General features: G+C 35.8%; 1 protein-coding gene and 1 long non-coding RNA gene across 2 annotated transcripts; both read left to right on the top strand.

Annotated features, from left to right (window-relative positions):
- The first annotated feature begins 22,689 nt into the window (after positions 1-22,689).
- LOC111912040 (receptor-like protein EIX2) lies at positions 22,690-25,083 on the top strand. Its single transcript, XM_023907791.2, has one exon. It carries the CDS (start codon positions 22,690-22,692, stop codon positions 24,904-24,906), a length of 2,217 nt encoding a protein of 738 aa, XP_023763559.1. The 3' UTR covers positions 24,907-25,083.
- Positions 25,084-26,062: 979 nt separating this feature from the next.
- LOC122194598 (uncharacterized) lies at positions 26,063-27,084 on the top strand. Its single transcript, XR_006183931.2, has 3 exons — positions 26,063-26,249; positions 26,416-26,570; positions 26,793-27,084. It is a non-coding gene; the product is annotated as an uncharacterized LOC122194598 (long non-coding RNA).
- Positions 27,085-27,803: the final 719 nt, after the last annotated feature.

Raw genomic sequence — 27,803 nt, 5'->3', positions numbered from 1 at the left:
AATTACGAAAAAGCCACAAAAAATTTTCAATTTATGAAAAATTTTGACTTTTTGGGTGAAAGTTGTAAGATTTTTCAAAATCCGGGTAGAAATTGTCACTTTCTGAAACTTGCAGGGACCCGTTGCGTCCAAAACAGCCAAATATGCAAAACTCTCCCCCTTTTCCAAAGCTGGGTAGAAAGCGTCAATTTGCACAAACTGCAGGGACCAGAAATGAACATCCTTCAATTTCTCAGAAAATTTTCCCAATTTCGAAGTTGGGTATTTTCTGCCAATATTTCGAAACTGCAGGGGCTAATAGAGAAATTCTGTCATTCTTCACAACTTTTGTCACCATTTCGAAATTGGACCATTTGTGCCATGTCTTCGAAACTTCAGGGGTGATATTCGAAACTTTTGATTTTCTTCTTCAATTTGTTACCCAGTAACCAGGTAACAGACATACGAAGACTTGAACACTTACGAAGACTTTTTCTTTCTCCCCTTCAAAAATAAAAAACCCAGTAACCATTCGTTCAAATGCCAAACACCTTTGTACCCTTCGAATCTGGACTCTAAACTCTTCGTTTTTCAATTCATCCATATACCCTTCGAATTTTTATCCAAAACTTCCCATTCTTCGTAAATCAACATCACTGAAAATCGATTCCCAAATCTTCATTAATTCAAGTTCTTCGTTTTTCCCAAATCAAACCCAAGAACAAACGAACATCAAGCAAACACCCATTGAAAACGAACCAACATCGACTCCTTGATAACAAACCAAATTGACCCTTCGAAAACAAAAATCAATCCTTTGAAACCGAACAGTAACAATCGATATCAGTCCTTCAAACATCACACAACAGACCGAGCCTTCATTCTCAATCGACTTCCCAAACCTTCGATTTTGACCCTAACATTCAAATCGTTTTTGATTCCATAACTTTCGATTTCCATGACATCATCTTTTTCAAGAATTTTGACAAGTCACTTTGCCTTCTTTTCTTTTTATTCAATCATCGGCATCAGTGAACAAACATCCATCAAACCTGTCGACTTTGAAATTGTTAACCCAAAGCTTCGAAATCGACTCTATAATTCGTTTTGTACACACTGAACAATTTCTATGACTCCATATCGGAACTGTAATGACTTCAAAGCTTCCGATTCTTAACTCACATATCGATTTCAAATTAACTTCCAAATGACTTGATTTCGATATCCATATTTTGTTCTCAACTCAAAACCAACGATTTCAGCTTTTAATTCACATAATCATCACTTGAACATCGACATTGACTTTTTCTCAGTTTGACTTTGCAAAGTCAAAGATCAACAAACAAGAAATTCATGATTCTATAAGCCATTTTCAGATCAAAAGGTGTTAAATCATCATTTCTAAACACGATCTTCACAACAATTCAAATTTTCTTGATCAATTGCATCAAAATCAAAAATCTAAGATCCGACATTCACAGAAATGTCATTGATCGTCATCGATTTTAAGTCACAACTCATAAAACAACTTCGATTCACAAGGCATTCTTTATAAGAATCGATTATCAAGAAAAAAATCGAATACATGTTCAAAAGGCAGTTAGATGTATAAGTTTTGATGTATTTGAGGGTGAATGAATAAACATCGAAGAAAAATACGCCTTGTACTTGATTCAATGAAGTGTTGGGCTTATACTTTTAACATATTGAATCGATGTAATAGATTGGGCCACAAAAAAATACTGATGAACAGTAACGAATTAAACTCTTGGGCTTCAAAAAAGGGACATGAACGGTAATATATCTTTGATTATTATTTTTGATTGGATTTGATCTTAAAAAAATATTGGATCAACAATGGGGTTGAAACGGATTTGATCCAACGAGGCAAATCGATCAAAAATGAAAAACGCAAAGTACGAATTGAAATCATGGATGTTTTGGAATCCATTTGAGAATTTGAGTTACCTTTTTGACAAATCGAGTTCCTTTTTCAATGAACGAATCAAATTTGGAAGATCTTGGTTCTTTTGTTGGAATGAGAAAATCTCCAAATCGAACATTGTACCACCCACCATGCGAGATGTACAACTCGTTCTTCGTGTTCTTCGTGTTCTTCAATGATCCAAGAACATCTTCAAATGAACCACCAACACTTTTGGGTTTTGACTTCAAATTCAATGCAACATTTGGAGATTGTTGCTTTGGAACCCAAATTTGCTTCACGGATTTTGGCTTCATAACATATGACAATTTTTGTGAGTAAACCCGCTTATTCTTCCGATTCATCTTCTTCTTCTTTTTCTTTCTCATCTTTTTGCATCTTGAAGACTTGACTTCATGAACAAACCCACTTTCAACAACATGAACATTTTGAGTTTGAATCAAATCTTTTGGAGTTTGATATTTGTGAATTTCTTGAACCACCAGCTTCCGATAAGGAATCATTCCTTCAAACGAATCACAAGAACACAAAATATCATCGGTTTGAACTCCAATCGAGCAAAAAACTTTTTCATCTTGAAAATCAACTTGAACTCCTTTTTCTTGAACATCAAGAACATCACATTGAACTCCATTGCCAAGAACTTCAACAAACTTAAGTGTACGAAGATCATTCAGGTTTTCAATAAGAGAAACATATTTCTTATTGAACAAATCTCTTTCTTCTCCTTCCTTTTGATTTCTACTACGAACTAATATGGACAAGGCAATTTTATTCAACCATGCAATCTTACAAAGTGGTTGAAATACCAAGCTTCCATGATCATCCTTCAAACCTCCATAAGAAACCAAATTACCCCATGAAATCAATTTGCTTAACAACAACCCATAAAATTGATCTTCATTGACTTTGTATTTCACATCTTTAATGATCACAATCCAAGAATCATATGGCAAACCCGCCATGATCACAAAAACTTGAAGAATTCGAGAGAGAGAAAGTGATTTTGAATGGGTTTTCTAGAAAGAAAAAGTGATACAAACAAGTATTCTAGAGAGAGAAAGTCGAATTATGGATCAAATCAAAGAAAAATTCGACTTCTAGAACACAAAAACACACTAACCACAAAGATCAATGAACAATAAGAATCACCAAATCAAAATAGCCATCAAGGATCAATTCTTGATGAAATCAAGAACACCCGCTCTGATACCAATTGTAGTGGTGTTGATTATGATGGCATGTGCGGAATTAGAAATATCTAGTGATTCATCATACAAATCAAGAACACAAGGAGTAAATAATTCTTTGTAAGCTCTTATTAGATCTAGAAAGATTATACAAATGGGTTTGTATACAATTTCTCTCTCTAGTCTAACACTCCAAATGATTCCTTACATAATGGAAGTCACTCACTTCCTATTTATAGGAAAGACTCAACCCATTTACACATACAAAGAGGAAAGCCTAAAACATTACATCCAAGCATGACTTTGCACCCTAACATCATTGTTGTAGAAGAACTTGTTAGTGGAATACAGGGTGTGAGTAGCATGATAAGATTTGGTTAAGACGTAAGAACAACAAGGTGAGTTTTTCGTGTGCTATAGTTGATCACACTTAAATGTTTATCATGTGATGTATATACGGTTATTAAATCTCTAATATATATTAAAACAGAAACCTTATGATATCATTTTAAATAATTTGGACCCTTGATTGTATATCAATCCTATGTTTTCTATCTATAAATCAAATTACTAACATCATCTACCCCAAATGGAATGTATTTGATTCCAATAAAAGATTTTCAATTGTCAAACAAAATTAACTTACATACGTTGAAAATGGAATGTATTTAATTCCAATAAAACCTTCCATAATTTAAATCTTGAATTTTCTGTTATAAAGGTTTTAATATGATTAACTTTAAAAACATATTATAAAACTATTTCAACTAAGGCATTAAATATCAACCATTAATGTAAATCCGTTTATATTAGTAAACCATTCATATAAAATCCATTTTTATTAGGAAACTATTAATAACAAAATCAGCTTCAAATTATCATATATATATATATATATATATATATATATATATATATATATATATATATATATATATGTATATATATATATATATAGACACACACACATACGATTCATCTTTAAATCTGCGGCTCACACTTATTTTCAATTGTTGCTTTTCTTCAAACCTTGTCGTACAACATCATTCTTATTGTTTATAACTTCCATCATCCTTCTCTGCTTTGAACCTTCGTTGTTGTACACTAGAATGTCAGTACCTTCTTTCACTTTTTATATTTTTTTTATTATTTTTTTGTTCCTGTGTCAAATATTTGTATTTATATGTTTCGATTTTCTTTGTCACAAATTACATGAAATCGGTTAACTACTTTTTTGAATCTTTTCAAATAAATAAGAAAATATATTACGTACCTTTAATCTAGAAAAAAATAATGTACTTTGATGGAACCATTTCAAACATATTATAGCAAAGTACTTTGATGGAATGACAAATGCACCCCTACCCATTTTCCTATTCATGGTAATCAAATTTTTTGTGTTTCGTTTAGCATGATACTTCCATTTTTTATCTAAAGGGTAAATCATTAATTTAGTATGAACACTTTTCATCAAAAGGATAAATCAGTAACTTAATTTAACCATGAATAAAATTGCGAGCTGCTATTATTTATGTTTGTTTGATTATCTCAACATGGTTACTGTTTTTTATTGTATATAATATCTTAAATTGGTGTCTGAGATGACATGTGTACTAAAATGATTCTTTTAGCATGATGCTTCCATTTTTTATCCGAAGGGTAATCACTAATTTAGTATGGACAATGTTCATCAGAAAGGTAAATCGGTAATTTAATTAAAAGACGAATCAAATCGATTGCTGCTACTATTTCTGTTTGTTTGATTATCTCAATTTGGTTAGTGTTTCTGACCTTATTGTCGAATATAATAACTTCATAGTATACCATTTTTAGGAATGTATTTTAAAGTACATTGTTATACCATTTTTATCAGTAACCTGTTGTATTTTTTCATGTTTTAAATGTCTCTTTTAATTATCTTTTATTCACTATTAAGGGGATGGATTTTATAAACAATTTAATACAGAAAAGGGTTAAATTTAATTATTCTAATTTGTATATGTTTATGTATAGTAAATACAACCTATCAAAGATTGTTTTCTATGACTAAAAAAATTATGTTTCTATTTTTTAAATCTCATAAAACATTAAATAAGGTTTTTTGGCTTAAGATATTACATTATTTAATCTAGATTAAGTCAAACAAAACAACAATGTATAACTTTTCATATTAAATGCTTAACCGATTAACTTAGACTCAATCCTAAAAAATCTCTACAAACTGCAATAGCAACATACGTTTCTTTTTTTATCTATCAATAGCTTTGTGATTTTTTTACAAATTATAACAACATACTTACCATGAAAAAAACTTCAAAATTTAAACTACAACTTAGTTTTTACCGATAACAATAACATACAACACTTAATATCAGCATCCTTACCTACCGATTTCTCTAAATATTAATATATGAACCATATCAGAAGTAGGCTAAGAAGTTAGAATCTAAATTAGGAATGATCTTATTTCCTTGAATATCAAATTTACGGTATTATAGACAAAATATTTATTTGATTCTTAAAATTCTATGTGGTCGTATTTATATGGTAGAATCAAACTGCATAGTTAAAATTAACATGTTTTTTTATTAAACTTTATATGTAGGTATGCAACAACATTAAGTATAATTTTGAAGGAACATTGTTCAAAATCATTTTCATAATCTTAATACGTGTCAATTTAGTTCATTTCCCACACTTTCCTATAACATTGGATTTTTTTGTCATGTTGCATTCAAAGGACGGGTTATTAAAACAGGCACCTTAGGTGTTTGACGAAATGTCTCAAAGAATCTTACACAAGTTCTCTATGCTCACCTCACAACCATGTATAAATTTTGGTTTTATTTTTTTCTAGATTTTTAGCATCATGTGTTTTTTCTTGTTTGAAACTTTGTAGTGTTACATTTTTTTTGTCCCATCCTCAGTTTTTTCTATCTCTAATATGGCTTCATTTTTTATATTTATTGTAAACTATCGATTTAATCTATTGCACTTTGTTATGACTTTTATCAACGTGATAAGATTCTAACAAATTGTCCATTTCTTGAACTTTTAGAAAAAACACGTTCTAACTGGATTACCTTCTACGATTGTGGTATTCTATTTTGTTGATTAGGCAGTCTATGATTTGACTAGGATGGTTTTTAAGGATTATTTCAGGCCTGATAATTGTTCCTGCCATCAGAAAATACATCCAACAAAAAGTGAAAGACGATTTTTAAATTAATACCCTCATCTAACTTTAAATGATCCTTTTTCAACTTTGATGGTGTGTAATAGAGTTTTGGCTGAAAATTTTCAATTTTTTCGGCAAGTTTTTCTTCGGGAAATCAAGTTTTATTTGGTTCTTAAATTATTTTGTAGAAAGTGGTTCAATTTGGTATTATTGATCTCACAAAAAGAAAGTCGCATGTCTCATTTAGCGTATCCATTAATTTTAATAGTTTCTTGTCTATATTTGTTTTTAAAAAATGTTAAATTTTGATTTAATAAATGCAGGTCGGTATGTAGTAAAGGTGCAAGAAGAGACAAATATTAAATATGGGATGATCATGGTTATGCCAAGCCAATATAAAATTCTAAAGTAACAAATGCTAACTTCAAAAGGTAATCCCTTGTAATACAAAATACATATTATACTTCCCAAATAAATAACTAAAAACTAACATCATCCCCAAATAATTTACATTTTAACTAACATCAATAAATTATGATTACACTGTCTTGATTTTTAATTATACATTATACAGAGTCGGTTAATATATAATCAGTATTTTTATATTTGTATCGGTTTTGAACTACAAAAAGTATATTCAAACAGTAAAAATGAAATGGAACATATATGATGGTAACAATGCGAAAATAACCTTCAAATTTGGTCTAATACAAAAAAATAATCTAAAACTTATTTCTAAAAGCAACAATAAATAACAAAGAACTTTCAAAAAGAAATGAGAAATTGCAACAAACTTTACAAAACTATCAAGAATGTATAGTATAGGATGATAATAATGCTAAAAAAACACTGAGTTTTGTCTGATGCAAAAAAAGAGTAGTTCTATATGAAAGTAGGAATGCACTAATATTAAAAGAACATATATGATTTTTATCTGATGCAAAAATGGTCGAAATGTACTTCTAAACTTACAAGAAATAACAACGAACTTTAAAAAAACAAGCGATATATAGCAATGTACTTTCAAAACACTCAAGAATGTAAATTACATAATAGTAATAATGATAAAAACATTAGTCTGGTCAGATGAAAATAAAAAAAAATTATATGAAAGTTAGGATACTAATAATGTAACACCCCGAATTCAGAAGACCAAGAAAGGAAAGGAAAATCCCCCAAGTCAAGAGGTCTACTCGTCGAGTCCAGGGAGGAACTCGACAAGTAGGAGTGAGTTTCATGTAACAGATTAAGTGGCCGAACCGGCGAGTCGGAGGACTGACTCGGCGAGTCTGGTCTGGGTTGGTGCCCTATTTAAGCATCTCATTCTCAATTCCTCAGCCTCCTGGATGCTCTCTCAAGACCAAAATGAAACCCTAGTGCCTTCCATGAGTTTGTGATCCATTGTGAGCATTTTTGAGTGTTGTGAAGCTTGAAGAAGAAGGTGAAGCCTTGGGGATATAAGAAGAGATTTGTAGAGCCAGAAACCTCTTGCACTCTCCTCCATTTTCTGGTAAGAAAGCTTCCACCTTGATCATTATGCATGTAGATCTCTTCTTAGTCACTTTTGGGCGTTTTTGGTCCAATAACCCTAGCATGAGAGGAATAGATGTCCCAAGGGCTTATGTTTTCAGATCTAGCACCACTAAGGGTTGTTATGGCATAAAGGTGCAAGCTTTATGCCATAGGAATCCCCATGCATGCATATGAAGTGTTCTTTTGGCCTTTTTAGCTCAAAAGGCCATGAATGGAGGAAAAAGGCAATAGTTTTGCACAGTTATGAGGTGGTGGGTCCAGATCTATGTTTTGGATGCTTTGAGACCCTCAGAAATCGTCTGAATAGTTTGGGGTGTATAGGGACTTGGTGATTCACTTGTGGGACTCGGTGAGTCAAGACGTTTTCCTGCCCCAAAACCCTTCTGTTAAAGGGTATGAGTTGAGTTGCTAAGGGACTCAGCCAGTCTGGGTCCATAGTGGACGTGGAGATCATAATACTCGACGAGTTCAAGGAGGAACTCGGTGAGCCTAAGGCAATCTCCTTAATTTATGAAGGTGGAGTCGGCGAGTTCAAAGAGGAACTCGGCGAGTCAGATGGGGGAGGGTTCCGATGTGTTGAAGGTGCACTCGATGAGTTCACGGAGAACTCGACGAGTATGATCGAAGTCCAGAGTTTTGTGTGGACTGTGGGACTCGACGAGTTGGTGGTTCAACTCGGCGAGTTGGGTCAACTCCGAGTGTTGAATTTGACCGTTGACTTTGACCTTGTTTGAATTTTGAGAGTATTGTAGTCTAAGTGTTATTTTGGATATTATAGTTTAGGGAGCCGAAGGATCAGCAATTCAAGAGTTGTCGGATAGCAGTCAGCAGTGTTCAGCTAGTCTTCAGCAGTGCTAGGTGAGTCTTTTCACTATGTGCATGGGTCTACGGCTACAATGGCGGCCCATTACGATTATGTTTATGTTTATGTTTATGTATAGAAGGAAGACCCGGGGTTAGCCCTTGGCACTTATTGTTATATGTAATGGGTTACGATCTGATGCCGAGAGAGGCTCGAGGAATGTTAGGATGCTAGAGGTATTTGGGATTCTTGCATGTGTCGGTACGATAGGTTCTGAACCGAGGGTCTGATGTCAGGGTAAGCCCGAGGTATGTTAGATAATAGTATGTCTCTGGATCGGGGGTTTGATGTCGGGGCAATCCTAAGGAAGATTCTTATCTTGTATGTTAGATTATACTTGTGTCTCTGTGATACTTTTATGTGCCTGGTAGGAAGGTGAGTGTGGGCGAGGTCCCATATCTCATCACTAGCTGAGTATGGATGGGGTTCCATATCTCGATATTAGCAGAGTAGGGACGAGGCCTGTGACAGGAAGGATGTGAGTGTGGGCGTGTGCCCGTATCTTGCTACTAGTAGGAGTATGGACGGGGTTCCATCACTTCAGTAGCAGACCAGGAGTGGGGCCCAAGTTAGGCAAGGCCTTAGATCAGCGTACAGTTAAAGTATGTTTATGTATGATCTAGTATGTTATTCGATTGTATGTTTGCATGTAGCGAGCGAGGCCTAAGGGAGATAGATTTGTATACCGAGCGGCGCTCGATGACAGGTGGGACCTGATGCCAGGCGGGGTTTAATGTCGGGCGAGGCTCGATACAGCGGTCGGGGGCCCAATATGTGGTTATATGTTGCTGGTTATGCGAATATGGTATGTGGTAGGTTAGGGAACTCACTAAGCTTCGTGCTTACAGTTTTCAGTTTTGGTTTCAGGTGCTTCAGGTAGCGGAGGGAAGAGCTCGGGATGATCGCAAGGCACACACCAAGAAGTTTAGCCTGGGATGTTCATTCTGATAAAATGAACAAGTGTTTTGAACAGATACTCTTATTTGTTATATAACCCTTTTAGTATGATTGAAATGATTTAATATTTATGGTTTAGTAATGTTTTAAAAAAAGAAATTTTTGGTCATAATTTTTGGGATGTTACAAGTTGGTATCAGAGCCTTGGTTTGAAAGATTTGGGTACACTCTCGGGTGTGTCTGAACTAAAACTGAGGACTTGGTATGAAAATTTTCAAAAGAGAATTATTTTTATCAAAGTTCTTTGAAAAAGAAAAGAATTTTGAAAAATGAATAAGGACTTTAAAAAGAGAAAAGGGTGTGGTGCATGCAATCAGCCAAGCTCAAGTAAGTTCTCCCAAATTACCCATACAAGTTTATGTTATGATATGAGTATGTGATCAACATGCTAGATTTAGGGCTAAGGATCTAAGAGGATGCCTTATATACCTGTTATATTTGTTTGTTGAACTACATGCTAGTATTGGTTAGACAGCGGTAGGATAGTCTACTTAGGTTATGCATGATTATATGAGCTTAGCATCGCATGTTAGTACATATTCTTGTTGTATGGATAGAATTGCTTGATTATGTTCTGGTTAGATTTCCCTTTTTTTCTGAATGCTACTTGCTTTGTGCTTTGTGGGACTCTGTGTCATGGTTGTTAGCCATTAAGTGAATGCGTCAAGTCACATGTGACCAGGTTTGAATAATCTCAGAGTGTTGGATTTGACCCTATTGCGTAGCTCTTGTCTGAGTCCAACCATTGTAGGGATGATTCCTTTACTCGAATGATTATCTGAGCCTTGTCACATGTGATGGTATTCAGGTAGTGGCTAACTGGCATTGTGATGATGCCTTCAGTAACTAAGGACTAGGTTCGGGTTGGAGGTTACCCTAGGGCAAGCCTAGGATGAGAGTAGTGTTGGGAGCAATAGTAGTAGTAAGGGACTTGGTGGAGTCGAGGAAATTCTTGAGGAAAGTACGGATAGATGTGGAAGGTAGTATGGGCCCATACTACTAAAAGTAGAGGATCCGTACTCAATTCAAGAGGGGTCGAGATAAAACCAAGGAACTTGTAGTGTATGTGTGATCCCTCAGCAGTGATGTGTATTTTGATGGTTGTTATGGCATGTTTTCAGCATGGTGACTTTGCGTGAGAGATCACTATATGGATCAGGTGCGAGAGAGGGATCAGGCTTAGGTTCAGGAACCGAGCAGCTCGAGGAGCAGATGATGGAGTTTGTATCAGTTGAGATTACATGCAATATTCTAGACCAGAATCCTGTGATCTTTGGCACGGTCAAGGAGGGCATACTAGAGATTTTGGATGAGAGGCTTGGAGCTTTTCGCACTGAGATGATGGCCATGATGGGAGCGCGTACATTGACATTTCGGGAGTTCAGAGCTTGTGGAGCTCCAGATTACCATGGGGCTAGGGATCCCATTGCTAGTGGCAGATGGTTGGCTGATGTTGCCAATGCTTTTCGTTCTAGCCGGTGTCCCGAAGGGGACAAGGTTCGAATCGCCTCCTGTCTTCTGAAGGACAGAGCGTAGGATTGGTGTGAGGAGGTTGGCCATGCCATCGGGGATGATGCCGCATTGGACGCAATGACATGGAGAGATTTCTCGGCCAGGTTCAAGGCCGAGTTTGCACCAGTGATTGAGGTGCAACAGTTAGCCCAGGAGTTTCAGGATCTACGACAGACTACAGAGACAGTGGCCGAGATCACCGCCAAGTTCAGGGAGAGAGCCCTTCTAGTTCTGCAGTATGTGGTGAACGAGGAGATAAAGAAGGCTGGGTACAACGAGATGTTGAGGAGCGATATCAATCAGTTTGTGAGTCAGTCCAGCTGCAAGACGATGGAATACATGATCGCTCGGGCCAAAGAAAGAGAGATTGATCTTGAGACAGAAAAGAATAGAAACTTGGCAGAGGTTCAGATATCTACGGGATTGGGCAAGAGGCCCAATACATCAGATTCTAGATTGAGAGGTCCTCAGGACCGGGGCTGATGTGGCAACTGCAGCAGGATGCACGAGCGTGCGTGTAGGAGTGGCAGCGATGGTGATTTTGGTTGCTTCAAGTGAGGCCGTATTGGTCATTTTAGCAGGGATTGTACTACTACCACCACCTAGGGATTAGAACTGATATGTTTCCACTGCAGTCAGAGGGGCCACAAGAAGGCCCAATGCTTGAGTTTTCTTTCAGCAGGACATGTGATAACACCTGCTCCTGCGACCTTGAGGATCACCAACGGCCGTCAGGGCCGGTCAGAGGTGCCTGCAGCAAGGAGCAGGGCATATCAGTTGGTTTCAGAGGAGGTGTGAGCAGCCCGATGCGTCAGGTGCATATCTTTCATTTCTCTATCAGCTTATGTTATGATTTTATTGTTATGGTTCTACATCGGTAATGATAAGGATATTTCGGAATATTGTGGCCTGCTTGTCATTTAGTTATATGCCATCTGCATACCCTAGATTTTAGAATGATACTGAAGTGTTTTGAGCATTCTAACACTCCTAAGGTGTACGTGCAACCCTAAATATCTTGGATCTATGTTTTCTCTATTATACATGCAAATATCAATTTTCCAAGGTATTGTTCTAGCTAGCATAATATGAAGTACATATAATATAAATTCTAGTAGAATCACATACCTATTTGTTGTAGCTTGATTCCATGGATCTTAAGAGCCTAGTGCCTCAAATGTGACACCTCAAATGGTTCATACAACATCACCAACATCTTGGAATAACTTAAGAGAAAAGGTTCCTATGCTCAAATCGGCTAGCCCTCATGTGTACACACACTAGTGCCAATTCCTTGAGCCATGGGGTCCTTATATATTGTGGCTATTAGGGTTACACCATGTAACTCATGTCTTTCCATATTCTTCATGCTCCATGGGTTAAAACCTCCATGAAGTATCCATGGGTTACTCCATGGGTTTAGCCCAACATGAAGAACTATGGATCATAAGCCCACATATATAAGAATGAATGATTTACACAATCAATCCCCATATATTTAATTAGTCTCCTTTTGATCACAAAGTTAATTCCAAATTAATTATTGATCAATACTAATTAAATAATATGATTTCATATTAATCTATTAGAGCTTATAATATATTAACATATCATAAATATCCTTTTCTCATAAAAGTCTATCCAAATTGTTCCAATGTCATGCAACCCAAATGGACCATGCCAATCGGGTCAAGTACATACCAATTATAGTTATGGAATTAGACACTAATGCAACAAGTTAGAGGTTTTTCCATTTTTAGAGCAGGTTACTCGGGATGCAGTAAGCGTAGCATGTAGGTGTGGGACTCGGTAGTGTCTTTCTAATTTTTGGGGAAGGTATCGTTTAGGAATAGATCGGTTAGATCACCAGCTGTGTTAAGCATGGGTTTTCAGCAGAGTGGTCAGGGGATGGTAGGGAGAATTGGGAATTCTTCCAAGCTGTAAGCTGTGAGGATCTAGTCAAGTCGAAGTGGGGGAGAGCCACCCGAGTGGCCAAGGGCAGAAGTAAGTGCAAGACTGGGATGGTTTCGTAGTCTTGGTGAGGAAGAAGGTAGCTCAAGTGGCTGCTTGGATTGAGGAGCGTGTAATTTGGGAGTTGGGGAAACTTTCCGACCTTGAGTTCACGTATTCGCGATTAGTTGATGACTGGTTTGGGGAAACCAGGTCGGAGAACTTCCAAAAAGGTACGAGATTAGTCAGGATATAAGACTGCGGGATAGCCACAACATTCCCCAGCAGCGAGTCCGTGAGTGAAGTGTTGTAAGAATGTAGGTATGTCGTAGCATTCTTTAGCAGCTTAGTTAGCGGAGTGTGGGCGAGGGCCCATATATCCTAGTTAGCAGAGTGTGGGCGGGGGCCCGTATCTCCTAGTTAGCAAAGTGTGGGCAGGGGCCCGTATCTCCTAGTTCGCGGAGTGTGGGCGGAGGCCCATATCTCCAAATTAGCATGATAAGAATAAGGAAAGGATAGCAAGTTGATATTAGAGGAGGAGTGGGCCTGTATAGCCCTAGATAGGTGAGACCTGTGGGAGAGGCCGCTCCAAAGTATAATTTGGGTGAGACCCGTGGGCAAGGCCCGTGTGCTTTTAGCACCATGTGGGACCTGGTAGAGACCTTAGGGTTATTGTAGGGGATCGAGGATCCATGATCTTCTAGAGCTAGATTGGATAGGTTGGTGGAGCAGTTCAGGTAGTCGTAGTATCTTCAGAAGTCGATGAGAGTGACTGAAGGATTGTTCTTGCGTTCGGTAACTGGTGGAGGACCGGTATTTCGGCAAATGGTAGATCAGTTGGGACCAGGGTGGTATCAGATCATTCGAAAGGCGGATGGGAGTCAGCAGGACTTCAGACATGAATGATGATAAGGTATTTTAAGCATAGAGTAGTGAGCTGATCGGGAGATGCTAAGTTGCTCACCGCGGAATCAAATAATCTCAGATTGAATGATTTGGCACTGTGATGCAGCTCTTGTCTGAGTCTTAACCGTTGTAGAGAGGGATCTTCTACTCGAAGGATTATCTGGTTCACACACTAAGTGGAGCTTTCAGTATTGGAGCATTGTATGTGGAATTATTCTGTGAGTATTGGTGTGATGGCCGGCACCGGGAGTGGACGGGATTGCAGTTTCAGCAGAAGATTTGTCCTTGATGGAGTTTGGAAAGGTTTGATGCTCTTGGAAACACGCCTTGGGATGGCCAATAGCAGTGCAGGGAAAAAGGATGAACCCCTTTTATGTCAAGTGTAAGTGCTCGGGAAGTACCAGTAGGGTTACCAGTTGAGTAAGAGTGTTGTACTCAAGGGTGGTAATGATCGGATTATTCTGAAGATCATATTTTCAAGGATTGGGCCGAGCAGGAAAGGTATGCAACGTTGAGAAACATTGTGGTAAGATGTGGAGTTGTTAGCCGGAGCGGTCCCCGAGGGTTGGACCGAATGGGCGAAGTGCGTATCTAGTGGTAAAAGTGTAAGCGGTTTGTAAGGTAGTTGACTGTGGCGGACTTCAATGAAGAAGTCTAGTTTAAGTAGGGGAGAGTTGTAACACCCCGAATTCAGAAGACCAATAAAGGAAAGGAAAACCCCCAAGTCGACAGGTCTATTCTTCGAGTCCAGGGAGGAACTCGACGACTATGAGCGAGTTCCGTGTCACAGATTAAGTGGCCCACTCGGCGAGTCAAAGGACCGACTCAGTGAGTCTGGTATAGGTTGAGAAACCCTAACTTCGGGACTTGGTGCCCTATTTAAGCATCTCATTCTCATTTCCTTAGCCTCTTGGATGCTCTCTTAAGACAAGAACGAAACCCTAGTGCCTTCCATGAGTTTGTGAGCTATTGTGAGCATTTTTTAGAGTTTTGAAGCTTGAAGAAGAAGGTGAAGCCTTATTGATATAAGAAGAGATTAGAAGATCCAGAAACCTCTTGCACTCTCCTCCATTTTTTGGTAAGAAAGCTTCCACCTTGATCATTATGCATGTAGATCTCTTCTTTGTCACTTTTAGGGGTTTTTGGTCCAAGAACCCCAGCATGAGAGGAGTGGACGTCCCAAGGGCTTTTGTTTACAGATCTAGCACAACTAAGGGTTGTTATGGCATAAAGGTGCAAGCTTTATGCCATAGGAATCCCCATGCAAGCATATGAAGTGTTCTTTTGGCCTTTTTAGCTCAAAAGGCCATGAATGGAGGAAAAAGGCAGTAGCTTTGCACGGTTATGAGGTGGTTGGGTCCAGATCTATGTTTTGGATGCTTTGAGACCCTCAGAAATCGGCTGAATAGTTTGGGGCGTAGAGGGACTCGGAGAGTCACTTGTGGGACTTGGCGAGTCAGACCGTTTTCTTGCCCCAAAACCCTTCTATTAAAGGGTATGATTTGAGTTGCTAAGGGACTCAGCCAGTCTGGGTCCATAGTGGACATGAAGATCATCGTACTCGACGAGTCTAAGTCAATCTCCTTAATTTATGAAGGTAGAATCGGCGAGTTCAAAGAGGAACTCGGCGAGTCAGATGAAGGAGGGTCCCGATGTGTTGAAGGTGCACTCGACGAGTTCATGGAGAACTCGACGAGTAGGATCGAAGTCCAGAGTTTTGTGTAGACTGTGGGACTCAACGAGTTAGTGGGTCAACTCGGCGAGTTGAGTCAACTCAGAGCGTTGACTTTAACCGTTGACTTTTACCTGGTTTGACTATTGAGGGTAGTGTGGTCTAAGTGTTATTTTAGGTATTGCCAGTTCGGGGAGCCGAAGGATCAACAGTTCAGGAGTTGTCGGATAGCAGTCAGAAGTGTTCAGCTAGTCTTCAGCAGTGATAGGTGAGTCTCCTCACTGTATGCATGGTTCTACGGCCACAATGACAGCCCATTACGATTATGTTTATGTTTATGTTTATGTATAGAAGGAAGACCTAAGGGTTAGCCCTAGGCACTTATTGTTATATGTAACGGGTACGATCTGATGTCGGGCGAGGCCCGAGGAATGTGAGGATGCTAGAGGTCTTTGTGATTATTTCATGTGTCGGTACGATAGGTTCCGGACCGAGGGTCCGATGTCGGGGTAAGCCTGAAGGATGTTAGATAATAGTATGTCTCCGGACCGGGGGTTCAATGTCGGGGCAATCCTTAGGAAGATTCTTATGTTGTATGTTAGATTAAACTTGTATCTCTGTGATGCTTGTATGTGCCTCGTAGGGAGGTGAGTGTGGGCGAGGTTCCGTATCTCATCACTAGCTGAGTATGGATGGGGTTCCATATCTCGATATTAGCAGAGTAGGGGTGAGGCCCGTAACAGGAAGGATGTGAGTGTAGGCAGGGGCCCGTATCTCACTACTAGTAGGTGTATGGACAGGGTTCCACTACTTTAGTAGCAGACCAGGGGTGGGGCCCAAGTTAGGTGAGACCTTAGATCAGCGTACAGTCAGAGTATGTTTATGTATGTTTTAGTATGTTATTCGATTGTATGTATGCATGTAGCGGGCGAGGCCCGGAGACAAGCGGGGGCCTATGGGAGACAAATCTGTATACTGAGCGGGGCTCGATGCTAGGTGGGACCTGATGCCAGGCGGGGCCTGATTTTGTGCGGGGCCCGATGCCGAGCGAGACCCGATGCAGCGGGCAGAGGCCCAATATGTGGTTATGTGTTCCTGGTTATGCGTATTTGGTATGTGGTAGGTTGCGGAACTCACTAAGCTTCATGCTTACGGTTTTCATTTTTGGTTTCAGGTACTTCCGGTAGCGGAGGGAAGAGCTCGGGATGATTGCATGGCACACACCAAGAAGTTTAGCCTGGGATGTTCACTCTGATAAAATGAACAAGTGTTTTGAAAAGATACTTTGATTTGTTATATAACCCTTTTAGTATGATTGAAATGATTTAATATTTATGGTTTAGTAATGTTTTAAAAAAAAAAAGTTTTGGTCATAATTTTTGGGATGTTACAAATAATGCTAAATTTGATCAAATAATGCAAAATGTGCTACAATTGGTCTATGCTTGAAAGTCGGAGGTACATGCTATACTCATTTGACAAATTTCATTCTTTCCAAAAACATTCAGTTCCATTCCTTACAATTGACACTTCTTTCCATTATGCTTTTATGATCGTTTGGTGTTGTATTCAAGTATCTTCTCAGTAGGTGATTTCCATTTTAAATCGTTTAATAGATCCCCTATTCATCCAATTGTAGATTACTGAAACCTCCATCTTTTTATTATTCTCATAAATTTGGCCCCATTTTGTTAATCTCTATTTGAAATGTTTAACTTTTTTGATCTGTTTAGGGTTATCCGTTGAACCCATTGAGGCGGCGATGAAGGAATTTGAGCTTTTAACTGCATGCTCTGGTATGTCTCTACCATATCACATGTTTAAAAAATAGAACCTCAATTTACCAAGTTCCTTAAAGTTTTTGTCCCTGCTTTAATTACGGTTGGCTGCTTTTGTACTAAATGGGTATATAATGAAAATCATTTTTTTTGTTTTTTTATCTGTTTTGCATTGAAGCAACAAGAAATCATTGTTTTTAATTCATCTTGAATAACCATTTAATACCTATATGTAAAAGATACAAAAATACTCTATAGTTAAGACTACAGACCTTACTCAAATGTCTTAAAGAAGGCATTCCTTTTTTCATTATTTTATCATTATCATAAAATAAAAAAGACATCTTCATGTCTTTAAACTGTTTAATCCGTCTCATAATAACAAGTTTTGTGTCAATTCTGTCTATTGACATTTTCAATGAGTCACGGTCAATATCTAAATCGAGCAAACATAATTGTTTTTATATTTATTGGCTACAGTTTCTTTATATTTAATATTGCGAGGGGTTTATGCGGTTCATTTTGAAAGAATATAAATGAGTTTCTATCTTTTGAAATAAACAGTTGTATTTTACAATATAACCATAAAATAACAATGTATTTTCAAAGTACATCATCAAATGTTGGATTATACTTGCATAAACCTCTTTTCACGCGTGGTCAGCTATATGTAATTGTTTCCTGTGTAACAAGTAAAAAATGTTTGAAGGTACTGATATGTAACGAGGAAGGTCGTTTAACTAATAAAGCAAAAAAAAGTTATCTACAAAGATAATCTTCAACTAATATATATATATATATATATATATATATATATATATATATATATATATATATATATATATATATATATATATATATATATATATATATAGTAGTTTATAACCCATGTGAACCACGTTTATAAAATTAATTACACTTTCATTTAAAAATTCATAATTATTAATTAATTATTTTAAATAAATTATTATTTTAGAGATATTTTTTTAGTTATATAAAATTATAATCGTTGATTTAAATAAACATGTGAAATTATATCACCTTATAATCTATATTAATTTTATTTTATTTTTCAATCTAATGTCAATAATTTAATATAATAAAAGTAAGAAAATTTGAAATTATAAATTTAAAATGAAAAATCAATTATTAATTTAATGTAACTAGAGTGAGAAATTTAAAATTTAAAATTTAAAATGGATAATTAATAAGTTGACAGGTGGCATTATAAGTGATATATAACATTCAGGAGGAGTTATAGTTGTACGACACTTGTCAATAGAAGATTAAACTTATTTTTTTATTAGAATATATATATATATATATATATATATATATATATATATATATATATATATATATATATCGATTTCAGTGTATTTCCTTCATATTTCAGTAATACCAATAATCCTGATTTTTTTATAATTATTCTGGAAAATCTACATACATTTGTATTTTATTTATACATTCTCTCGCATATAACGCGTGTCATAATCTAGTTTATTAAAAACTAGAACAAAAAAATGGACAAAATTACATAAATGGTCTTTTTGGTTTATCAAATATCATAAACTGAATCATTGTTAATTTTTGTTGATGAACATGGTCTGTGTGGTTTTCAAAACATGCGTGAATGGTCATTTTTGCTAACATTGTTAGTTTTCGACTAAACTGCAAATTTGGTCCCTGTGGTTATCAAAAAAATGTGGATAGAGTTCAAAATCTTTTCAACTTGCACCATCAGTCCAAAATTAGATCTTTTTTGTGGATATGGCCCTATCAAACTTAAAATGACGATTATACCCTTTTAATTTGTTTTTTTACATTTTTTTATGTTTTCCTAATATCAGAATAATTAAAAATAAATAAAAACACCTACCCACGCCATCCCATCCTACAATCTCTCTCTCTCTCTCTCTCTCTCTCTCTCTATCACTCACTCTCTCTCCATGGATGAAGCTTCAACCACTCCATTCACAGCCTCATCCCTTCTCCAAATCCAAACCCAAAAACCACCCTCACTACCACTTCCCAAATCAGCCACTAGTCACCACCGGAGACACCCAAGAACACAACCATCGACCTTCACCTCTTTCAACCATCTTCAACCTTAACTATAATCCCACCATTACAGCCTAACCTTAACCACAAAAACCCACCCTTATTCCTCCTTTTTACTGCAACTATAACGCACCAAAACATAACCAATACCATCACTATTAGCCACCTTATACCTTTGTTAACCACCAAAAATCAGTTTGATCGAACCAAGGATGGAAAAAGCAAAAATCTAGTGATTAATCGATCTAGAGAAGAAGGAAGGCTGCTAATCAATTTTTGAGAAAGTAAAAGGAACGTCGGGAGAGGTTGCATTTGTTTTTGTGTAATCGATTTTTAGACAAGAAAGAACGAATTTAGCGTAGAGCAACGATCAATTTTGAGAAAGAAAAAGGAGGTTGTGTTTCATGGAGGGGTACCCATTGAGTGTGAATCGGTTTTTAGAATAAAGGAATGAGAGCAAGAAGGTCAATTTATGTTGCTGGGCGAGAAAGGGGGTTGCGGTTCTCTATCATCACCCTTTTGTCCGGCCACCATTACCTCCATCAATGGCATCATCGTTCCCTTTGTTCCTCTGCATCTCCGGCAACAGCATAGTTGCTGCCTTCCATCGTTTCCCCTCACTTGATCTTTATCTTTTGCCTCATTCAATCGCTTGTCCTTATTTTCTTTCCATCTTCGATCCATAAACAAAAAGGAGGGGAGAAAGAAGGATTTGGAGGTGGTTCATGATGCAAGAGAGATTGAGAGTTGAGGGAAGGAGAGATATACCTAGGTTTAGTTTGCATTGTGGGGGACGTTTCCAACAGGAGGGAAAAATAAGGGGTGTGGTTTGGAGAAGACGATGAATAAAAGTTGTGTGTGTATGTACTTAAGAGAGATAGAGGGAGGGTGGGAGAGATGGGGTGGGGGTACGGTGAAACGGGGTAGGGTGAGTTTTTCTTATTTTTTTAATTATCAAAATATTAAAATAAAGGCTGAAACATAAAAAAAAATGTAAAAAACAAATTAAAAGGGTATAATAGTCATTTTAAGTTTGATAGGGACCATATCCACAAAAAAGTTCCGATTTTGGACCGATGGTGCAAGATGAAAAGATTTTAGACTCTATCCATATTTTTTGATAACCACAGCGACCAAATTTGCAGTTTTGTCTTAGTTTTCGTATATTAGTTTAAGGGCAATTTTTTATTTTCAGGTAACATGGATTAAGTTTTTGTTATCATGGATAAACCATATGGACTATTCATATAATTTTTTCTATATTTTATGTTTTAAAGTTTATAGCTTTTCTACCATTTTACGTGCTTAATTCTATGTACGTTTCCTACGTATTAGTTGGGTTTAATATAATAACTTCCGTTCATTAACTTAAAAAACGTATTATATTCGAGTTTGTCAATGTTTTAATATATTTTTTTATGTTTTTGTGTTTAAGTTTATATACGTTACTACGTACGAGTCATGTTACATATAATAACTTATGTGTGTTAACTTAAAAAAAAAAATAAAAAGATAAAAAATAAAAACTAATTTTTTACGTAAAATATAGACAAAATTACGTAATTAGTCCCTATGGTTTATCTATAGTAATAAACTCAGACTTTGCTAACTGAAAAGATCAAATTATCTTTATACTAATCATTCTAGCAACAATTGCCATTTACGTAAATTTTAGAAACCATAGGAAAATGTTTGTAAAAAAAATAATAATAATAATTGAATTTGTAACATTTGATAGACCACATAGCAAAAATTGCCATTTACGTAAATTTTAGAAATCATAGGACAATGTTTGTCAAAAAAAAAAAAATAATAATTGAATTTGTAACATTTAATAGACCACATGGACTATTTATATAATTTCGTAAAAAGAATGTTTTTAATGCAAACTAATGCCAACATTGACTGTTAATGATATCAATGACCAACAAAAAGTTGATGGTAAATGATGAAGATGAACTTTTTTTTCGTATATATAGTGCTTTATGTGTTCCTAATAAAAAACCAAAACGCCACTCGTTTAAGCTATACGTGGCCTCCTAATAAAAAACCAAAACGCCACTCGTTTAAGCTATACGTGGCCCACCTGGACAAGAGTCGCACCTTTTTATTTCTTTCCCTTAAAATGCCTAAAGAAGCAATAAAATATTAGAAAAACTAATAACTAGTTTCATATTCTTACCTTTTTAGTTTTGTTTGCGTTATCCAGTTTTAAAATATTCACCTCTCAAATATATGCCAATATTATAATTACTCATTTACTCCTTATTAAAAAGAATTCATTCAATTCATTTTAAAGGAATTCTAATAAATACTTAAATTTCATAATGGTGTAGCGCTTCTAATCAAAGTATTTACTTGCTAAACGTTTAATTTCATAATGGTGTAGCGCTTCTAATCAAAGTATTCATTTTAAAGGAATTCTAATAAATACCTAAATTTCATCATGATTTGAATCAAAATTAAAAAATACTTGGCTACATTTAAACAAGTTCACCCATTACTTAATCTAACTCCGAAAATTTCAATTCATGGTCATAGTTCTTAGTCTCGAATCACATCACTATTTTTATTGATGGTTATTGCATTTGATACCGTCTACAGGTAGTCTTTTTGGATTTTATCGCATAACTTGACCACCAAAATATATCACAAGATGGGAATATATATATATATATATATATATATATATATATATATATATATATATATATATATATATATATATATATATATTAGTTTATTATCGGTGGGAACCACGACTATAAAATTAATTAGACTTTTACAATAAAAATTTAAAATTATTAATCAATTATTTTAAATAAATTATTAATCAGTAGATATATCAAAATTTTAAAGTTATTATAAATTTAAATTTAACGTATAATTAGAAAAATATAAATTTGAATTTTGAAATGAATTGTCTAATATATTTACATGACACATGACATAATATTAATATTAATAAGGAATTGTATTAGAGTCACACTTAACAAATGAGATTAAAACTATTCATTTATTAGAATATTAATATATATCGTTTATTTCAAATGTCATAATTAAAGTCGTTCATGTGCACAACCGATACATATTATATAAACAACATGAGGACAGTTCATATATGCATCAATACAAACAAAAACTCATAAGCATTTGCATTTACATCATGACTCGGTGTGTTATTATAATATTCTCGCTTGTCTTGTTACTACTTGAGACTACAACTGCCAACCAATTGGTAGCAGTGAGAGGAGGAGATGATAATGGTTCTGTGAAGAAGTGTTTTGATAAGGAGAGACATGCTCTCCTTCATTTCAAAGCTGGCCTTCAAGACCCCTATGATACTCACTCTACATGGAGTGTTGACCAACATGACTGCTGTGAATGGGATTGGGTGGTTTGCAACAACCGAACAGGTCATGTGGAAGGGCTTATTATTGGGAACGGTGGTCTTGTCGGTGTCATCCCTAGTTCCATTGGTTTCTTGACCAAATTAGAGATATTTGACCTTTCCGAGAACTCTCTCTGTGGAAGCATTCCTCCAGAGTTTGGAAACCTCACAAAGTTGATAATTCTTAACCTTATTGAACTTCATCTCTCTTACAACATGTTAGATGGGATACCCAGATATCTTGGTAATCTTTGTAGTTTGGAACGGTTGTACTTTACTAACAACTCCGCTGTTGTTAACTTTCCTTCTTTTCTTAACAACCTGTCTGGATGCACATCTCATACATTGCGAGAGTTGTATGCCTCTCATACCCGATTTACAGGGTCAGTTTCCGATGAAACCCAAACACTGAAAAATCTTACCCATCTTGTCATGAGCTCTTGCAAGCTAGGCCCTCGCTTCCCTAGATGGATTCATATACTGAAAAAACTTACCCATCTTGATATATCCGATAACAAAATTTCAGACACCATTCCTTTGGATTTTTGGGGCATGTGGCCTTCTCAATTAATGTACTTGAATCTATCTTCCAACAACATCAGCGGGAAAGTACCTGATATATCATCAAATTTTGGCAACAACTCAGTGATAGATTTGAGTTCCAACAGCTTATATGGCACAATACCCGATGTCCCTTCCACTTTGATGTTATTAAATCTTTCCAGAAACAAGTTGGGTGGAGGAATCCCGCTTTTATGCCAGATTGTCGATGGTCTTTTACAATTTCTTGACCTCTCACATAACTCTCTAACCGGACAACTTCCAGACTGTCTGCAGCAGTTCAAACAACTAAAGCTTCTTAATCTTGGACACAACAATCTATGTGGAAGGCTTCCTAGCTCTATTGGATCTTTGATAAATCTTGAGGCATTGTATGTATACAAGAACAATTTCTCTGGAGAATTACCTCTGGCTTTAAAGAGTTGCACAAGTTTAAACTCGTTGAATTTAGGAGCCAACAAGTTTTCTGGTAATGTGCCGATCTGGATTGGGGAAAACCTAAAGGGGTTGTATGCTCTTATCCTAGGATCTAACAACTTCTTCGGAACCATTCCACTGCAATTATGTCAATTAGGAAATCTTCAAATTTTAGACTTGTCAAGGAACAATCTCCATGGGACCATCCCTTCATGTTTGAATAATCTAACAAGCATGGTTCCACAAGGATTCTTACTGCCACAAAATATGCATAGCTTTCCAATTTTCTTGTATCCTTTAGGTGGTGGTGGTATTGTTAATCTCCATGAAACTCAGTATCAGTATGTTGACCATGCAATAATAGAATGGCAAGGAAATGAACGTGAATTCTTTAGGAATCTGAGATTGTTAAAGATGATTGACCTGTCAAGCAACAACTTAACAGGACAATTCCCATATCAACTTACCAATCTCTACGAACTTGTTGCCCTGAACTTATCAACTAACGCCCTAGTTGGAGAGATTCCTGTGAATATTAGTCGGATGAAAAACCTTATATCTTTGGATTTATCTAGAAATAATTTTTCAGGAGGGATACCATCAAGCATGTCTCAAATGACTTTATTGAATGACCTAGACGTCTCATTTAATAATTTGTCAGGGAGAATACCATCTAGCACTCAACTCCAATCCTTTGCAACTTCAAGATATGATGGAAACACACAACTTTGTGGACCTCCCCTTACTAAAAAGTGTCCTGGAGATGAACTAGAAGTGCCACCTGCCATTGGTGAGCGTGAGGGCGATGGAGAAGGCGTGGATGAACTCCGGGGATGGTTCTATATGGGAGGGGGAATTGGTTTTGCTACTGGATTTTGGATAGCATGTGGGGCTCTACTCCTTAATCGTCGTGGGAGACATGTTTTTTTTCAATTTCATGATAAGTTCAGAGATTGGGTTTATGTGAAGATAGTAGTGTTCTTTGCAAATTTTCAAAGGTTTGTACATGCATAGTTTCTCGTCTAATATTTTCTGGTTTTTTCCTAGTATATATGTTGTCTTAAACATACCTATTATTGTTCTTATTCGTATTAACGGCTAGATGTATAGTAATGTAATTTGGCAGGGGTTTCAAGTCCCCAATATCAATAAAATTGCCACCAACACCACCATGGGTGGCCATTTTCTTGTGTTGTGTGAAATAAGATATCCTGAAAAGTTCATATTTTGTATTAATAAACTTGTTGCTACGAAGTCTACAATCACTACAAGAAATCTGGGAATAGGGGCGACAAATGTCGCAGCCAAACACCCTAAATGTCGTCGCTGTTTTCCTTACCGGCAACATGTTGCCGTTAACACATCGCCGCCAATGTGCTATCGTTAATGCTCAAATGTTGTTGTTGATATTGTCACCGCTATTAGCATTATCACTGCTATTTCCGTTGCCAGTAATTTTCGTCGTTACTAATGCCACCGCGTTGCTAATGATCTTATTGATATAGATGTCACCGTTAATATTATTTTATATAGAGAAAAATGATACTGTAGCCCTACAATGTTTTGTCTATTTGTTCATTCAGTCCCTTAAGTTATTTTTGTGTTTTTAAGAGAATAAAGTTATTTTTTATTAGTTCATTTGATCGACAAAAAAGAAAGTGGGCCGAACTTCGAACAACCCACCTGCTTCCATAGAAAAATATCGTGGCAACGTAGACCCGATTGTAGGCAAGAATTTTTGATTTTGTGAGGATCAATCAAATAAGGTTTTCGTTAGAAAAAGATTCTATAAAAGAAATGATAAATAGATACTAATAGAGCAAGAAAAGAAGGAAATAAAAAAAAAAAACATAGTATAGAACAGATATCCAAAATTATATTGAAATCACTATTCTACCCTTAGTTTTTATTTCCTTAATTTAATTCCTTAATTTAATTGAATTTCGTTTGATTAGGGCAAAGTTCCTTAAAAACCTCTGTCTTATTTAAAATATCCTGAACAGTTCCTGTAGGTTGAGCGTCTTTTTCAAGGAAATAAAGAATAGCAGGAACGTTTAAATAAGTTTGATTCTTGATCGGATCATAAAAACCCACTTTCTACCTAAATGAAGTGGTCACATTGGATCATGTAGAAGACTTCTTTGGAGATTCATTCCTCCATCTTCAAAGAACACAATGGTTTCATATGCCGTGTACCACTTCTATTTGTTGACATGCCTAGTCACACTTGATTGTATGCTTTTTTTTTTAAAACAAAAAATTAAAATTTTTTCCAAAAATCAAATAAAATTATTTTTTATCTGTTCAAACCCACACTACTTGCAGCTCCTTTCTGATGGATAGCTTCGATGAATTCCGTAAGTCCCACACTTTAAAGTTTTTCTACCCTGCAAAAATCAAATATTCATTACTCTTTTTCTTTGGGTGGTGGGATGTAATTCATCTGTTCAGATTGATTTCATTGAAATTTTGTTGTTGTAATCTTGGAGATGAATGTATTTGGGTTATGTGTGACTGTTATAGTTTGCGGGATTTCAGTAGAAGCTCAGCTCAATTCCACCTGCAATTCGAATGCTTCCATGGTATTGAAGCGTTTCATTAACGGAATGGAAACCGCCACTGATGGATGGACCTCGAATTCTTCCAATTGCTGTGATGGATGAACCTCGAATTCTCTGGTAACGTTATCAAATTGGAACTCTTACGAAAAAGATTAGTTGGTACTTTGGCTGATTCAATGGCTAGTTAAACCAACTTAGAACCCTAAATCTCTCTCGTAATCTACTCAAAGGAAATCTTCCACTTGCCCCATTTGGAAATTCCAGATTTGAGTGCCAATGAGTTTCTACTTTATGGATAGTAAAATAACTGTTACTAATGAGCTTTAAACTTTGTTGCAGAAATCAGTGATGTTGTTCCAGCTGCTAAGAATAACAGGGTAATTCAAAAGGGTTTGTTCTTGAGAGGTATTATGGTGGTTGGAGCATCGAATTGGTACAATCAAAAAAAGCAAGGAGTACAACTGTTGATTGCCATGAATAATAAGTTCTAGCCATTACGTTTAGAGCATATCAAGATCCTGAAAACGAGAACAAGAAAAGTTCTTAGGGATTGAAGTTGTATGAATAGGAGGAACGATGTGTGTCTGTGTATGTGAGAGGAAAGAAACCTGTCGTTTGTAACGTTTATAATATATTATAATATAGTTAGAAACCCATGTATTACATGGGTTAATTTAAACAAAAAAATTAAATATAAAAGTTAAAATATTTGAGAACTTTGAATTTATCAGAAAATAATAAAAAATAATGAATTATTATAATGGAAATGTTTTTGATCTTTTAAACTTAAACAAATAAATAAAGAAAAGAAATTAATGAGCTTTAATTTTAAGAATTTTGAAATTAAAAGATAATTTATTAATAAAATTGACATCCATTTATTACTATATTTATTACAATTATTACATTAAAATATTATGTGGAATTTAATAAAATAGAAAAATTATAAAATGACATGTGGAAAAAAATTAATTCAAAATAACCACAAAATGACATTTGGCAAATTAAATGAGAGTGTGACAAGTGGAAAAAAAATCTTCATTTATTAGAGAGGGTGGTTTATTAAAAATAAAAGTTTAATATAAAACTATAAAGATCTTTTAAAGGGATAATAACTTGAAAGGTTAACCAACTTTCAATTTTGTTTACATTTAGTCACTGATTTTTTTTTTTTCGTGCTTAATTTATCCATAAATTATTTGAAATTACTTATATTTTACCCTTATGACCGGTTACAACCGATCAGAAAGGTAAAATATGAACAATTTCAAATAATTTAAGTGTAAACTAAACACGAAAAAAAAATTAGTGACAAAATGTGAACAATATTAAAAGTTCGTTGCCCTTTCA

This window comes from Lactuca sativa, chromosome 6, assembly GCF_002870075.4.
Source record: "Lactuca sativa cultivar Salinas chromosome 6, Lsat_Salinas_v11, whole genome shotgun sequence".
Taxonomy (NCBI): Eukaryota; Viridiplantae; Streptophyta; class Magnoliopsida; order Asterales; family Asteraceae; genus Lactuca; species Lactuca sativa.
This window is presented reverse-complemented; position numbering and strand designations above follow the sequence as displayed.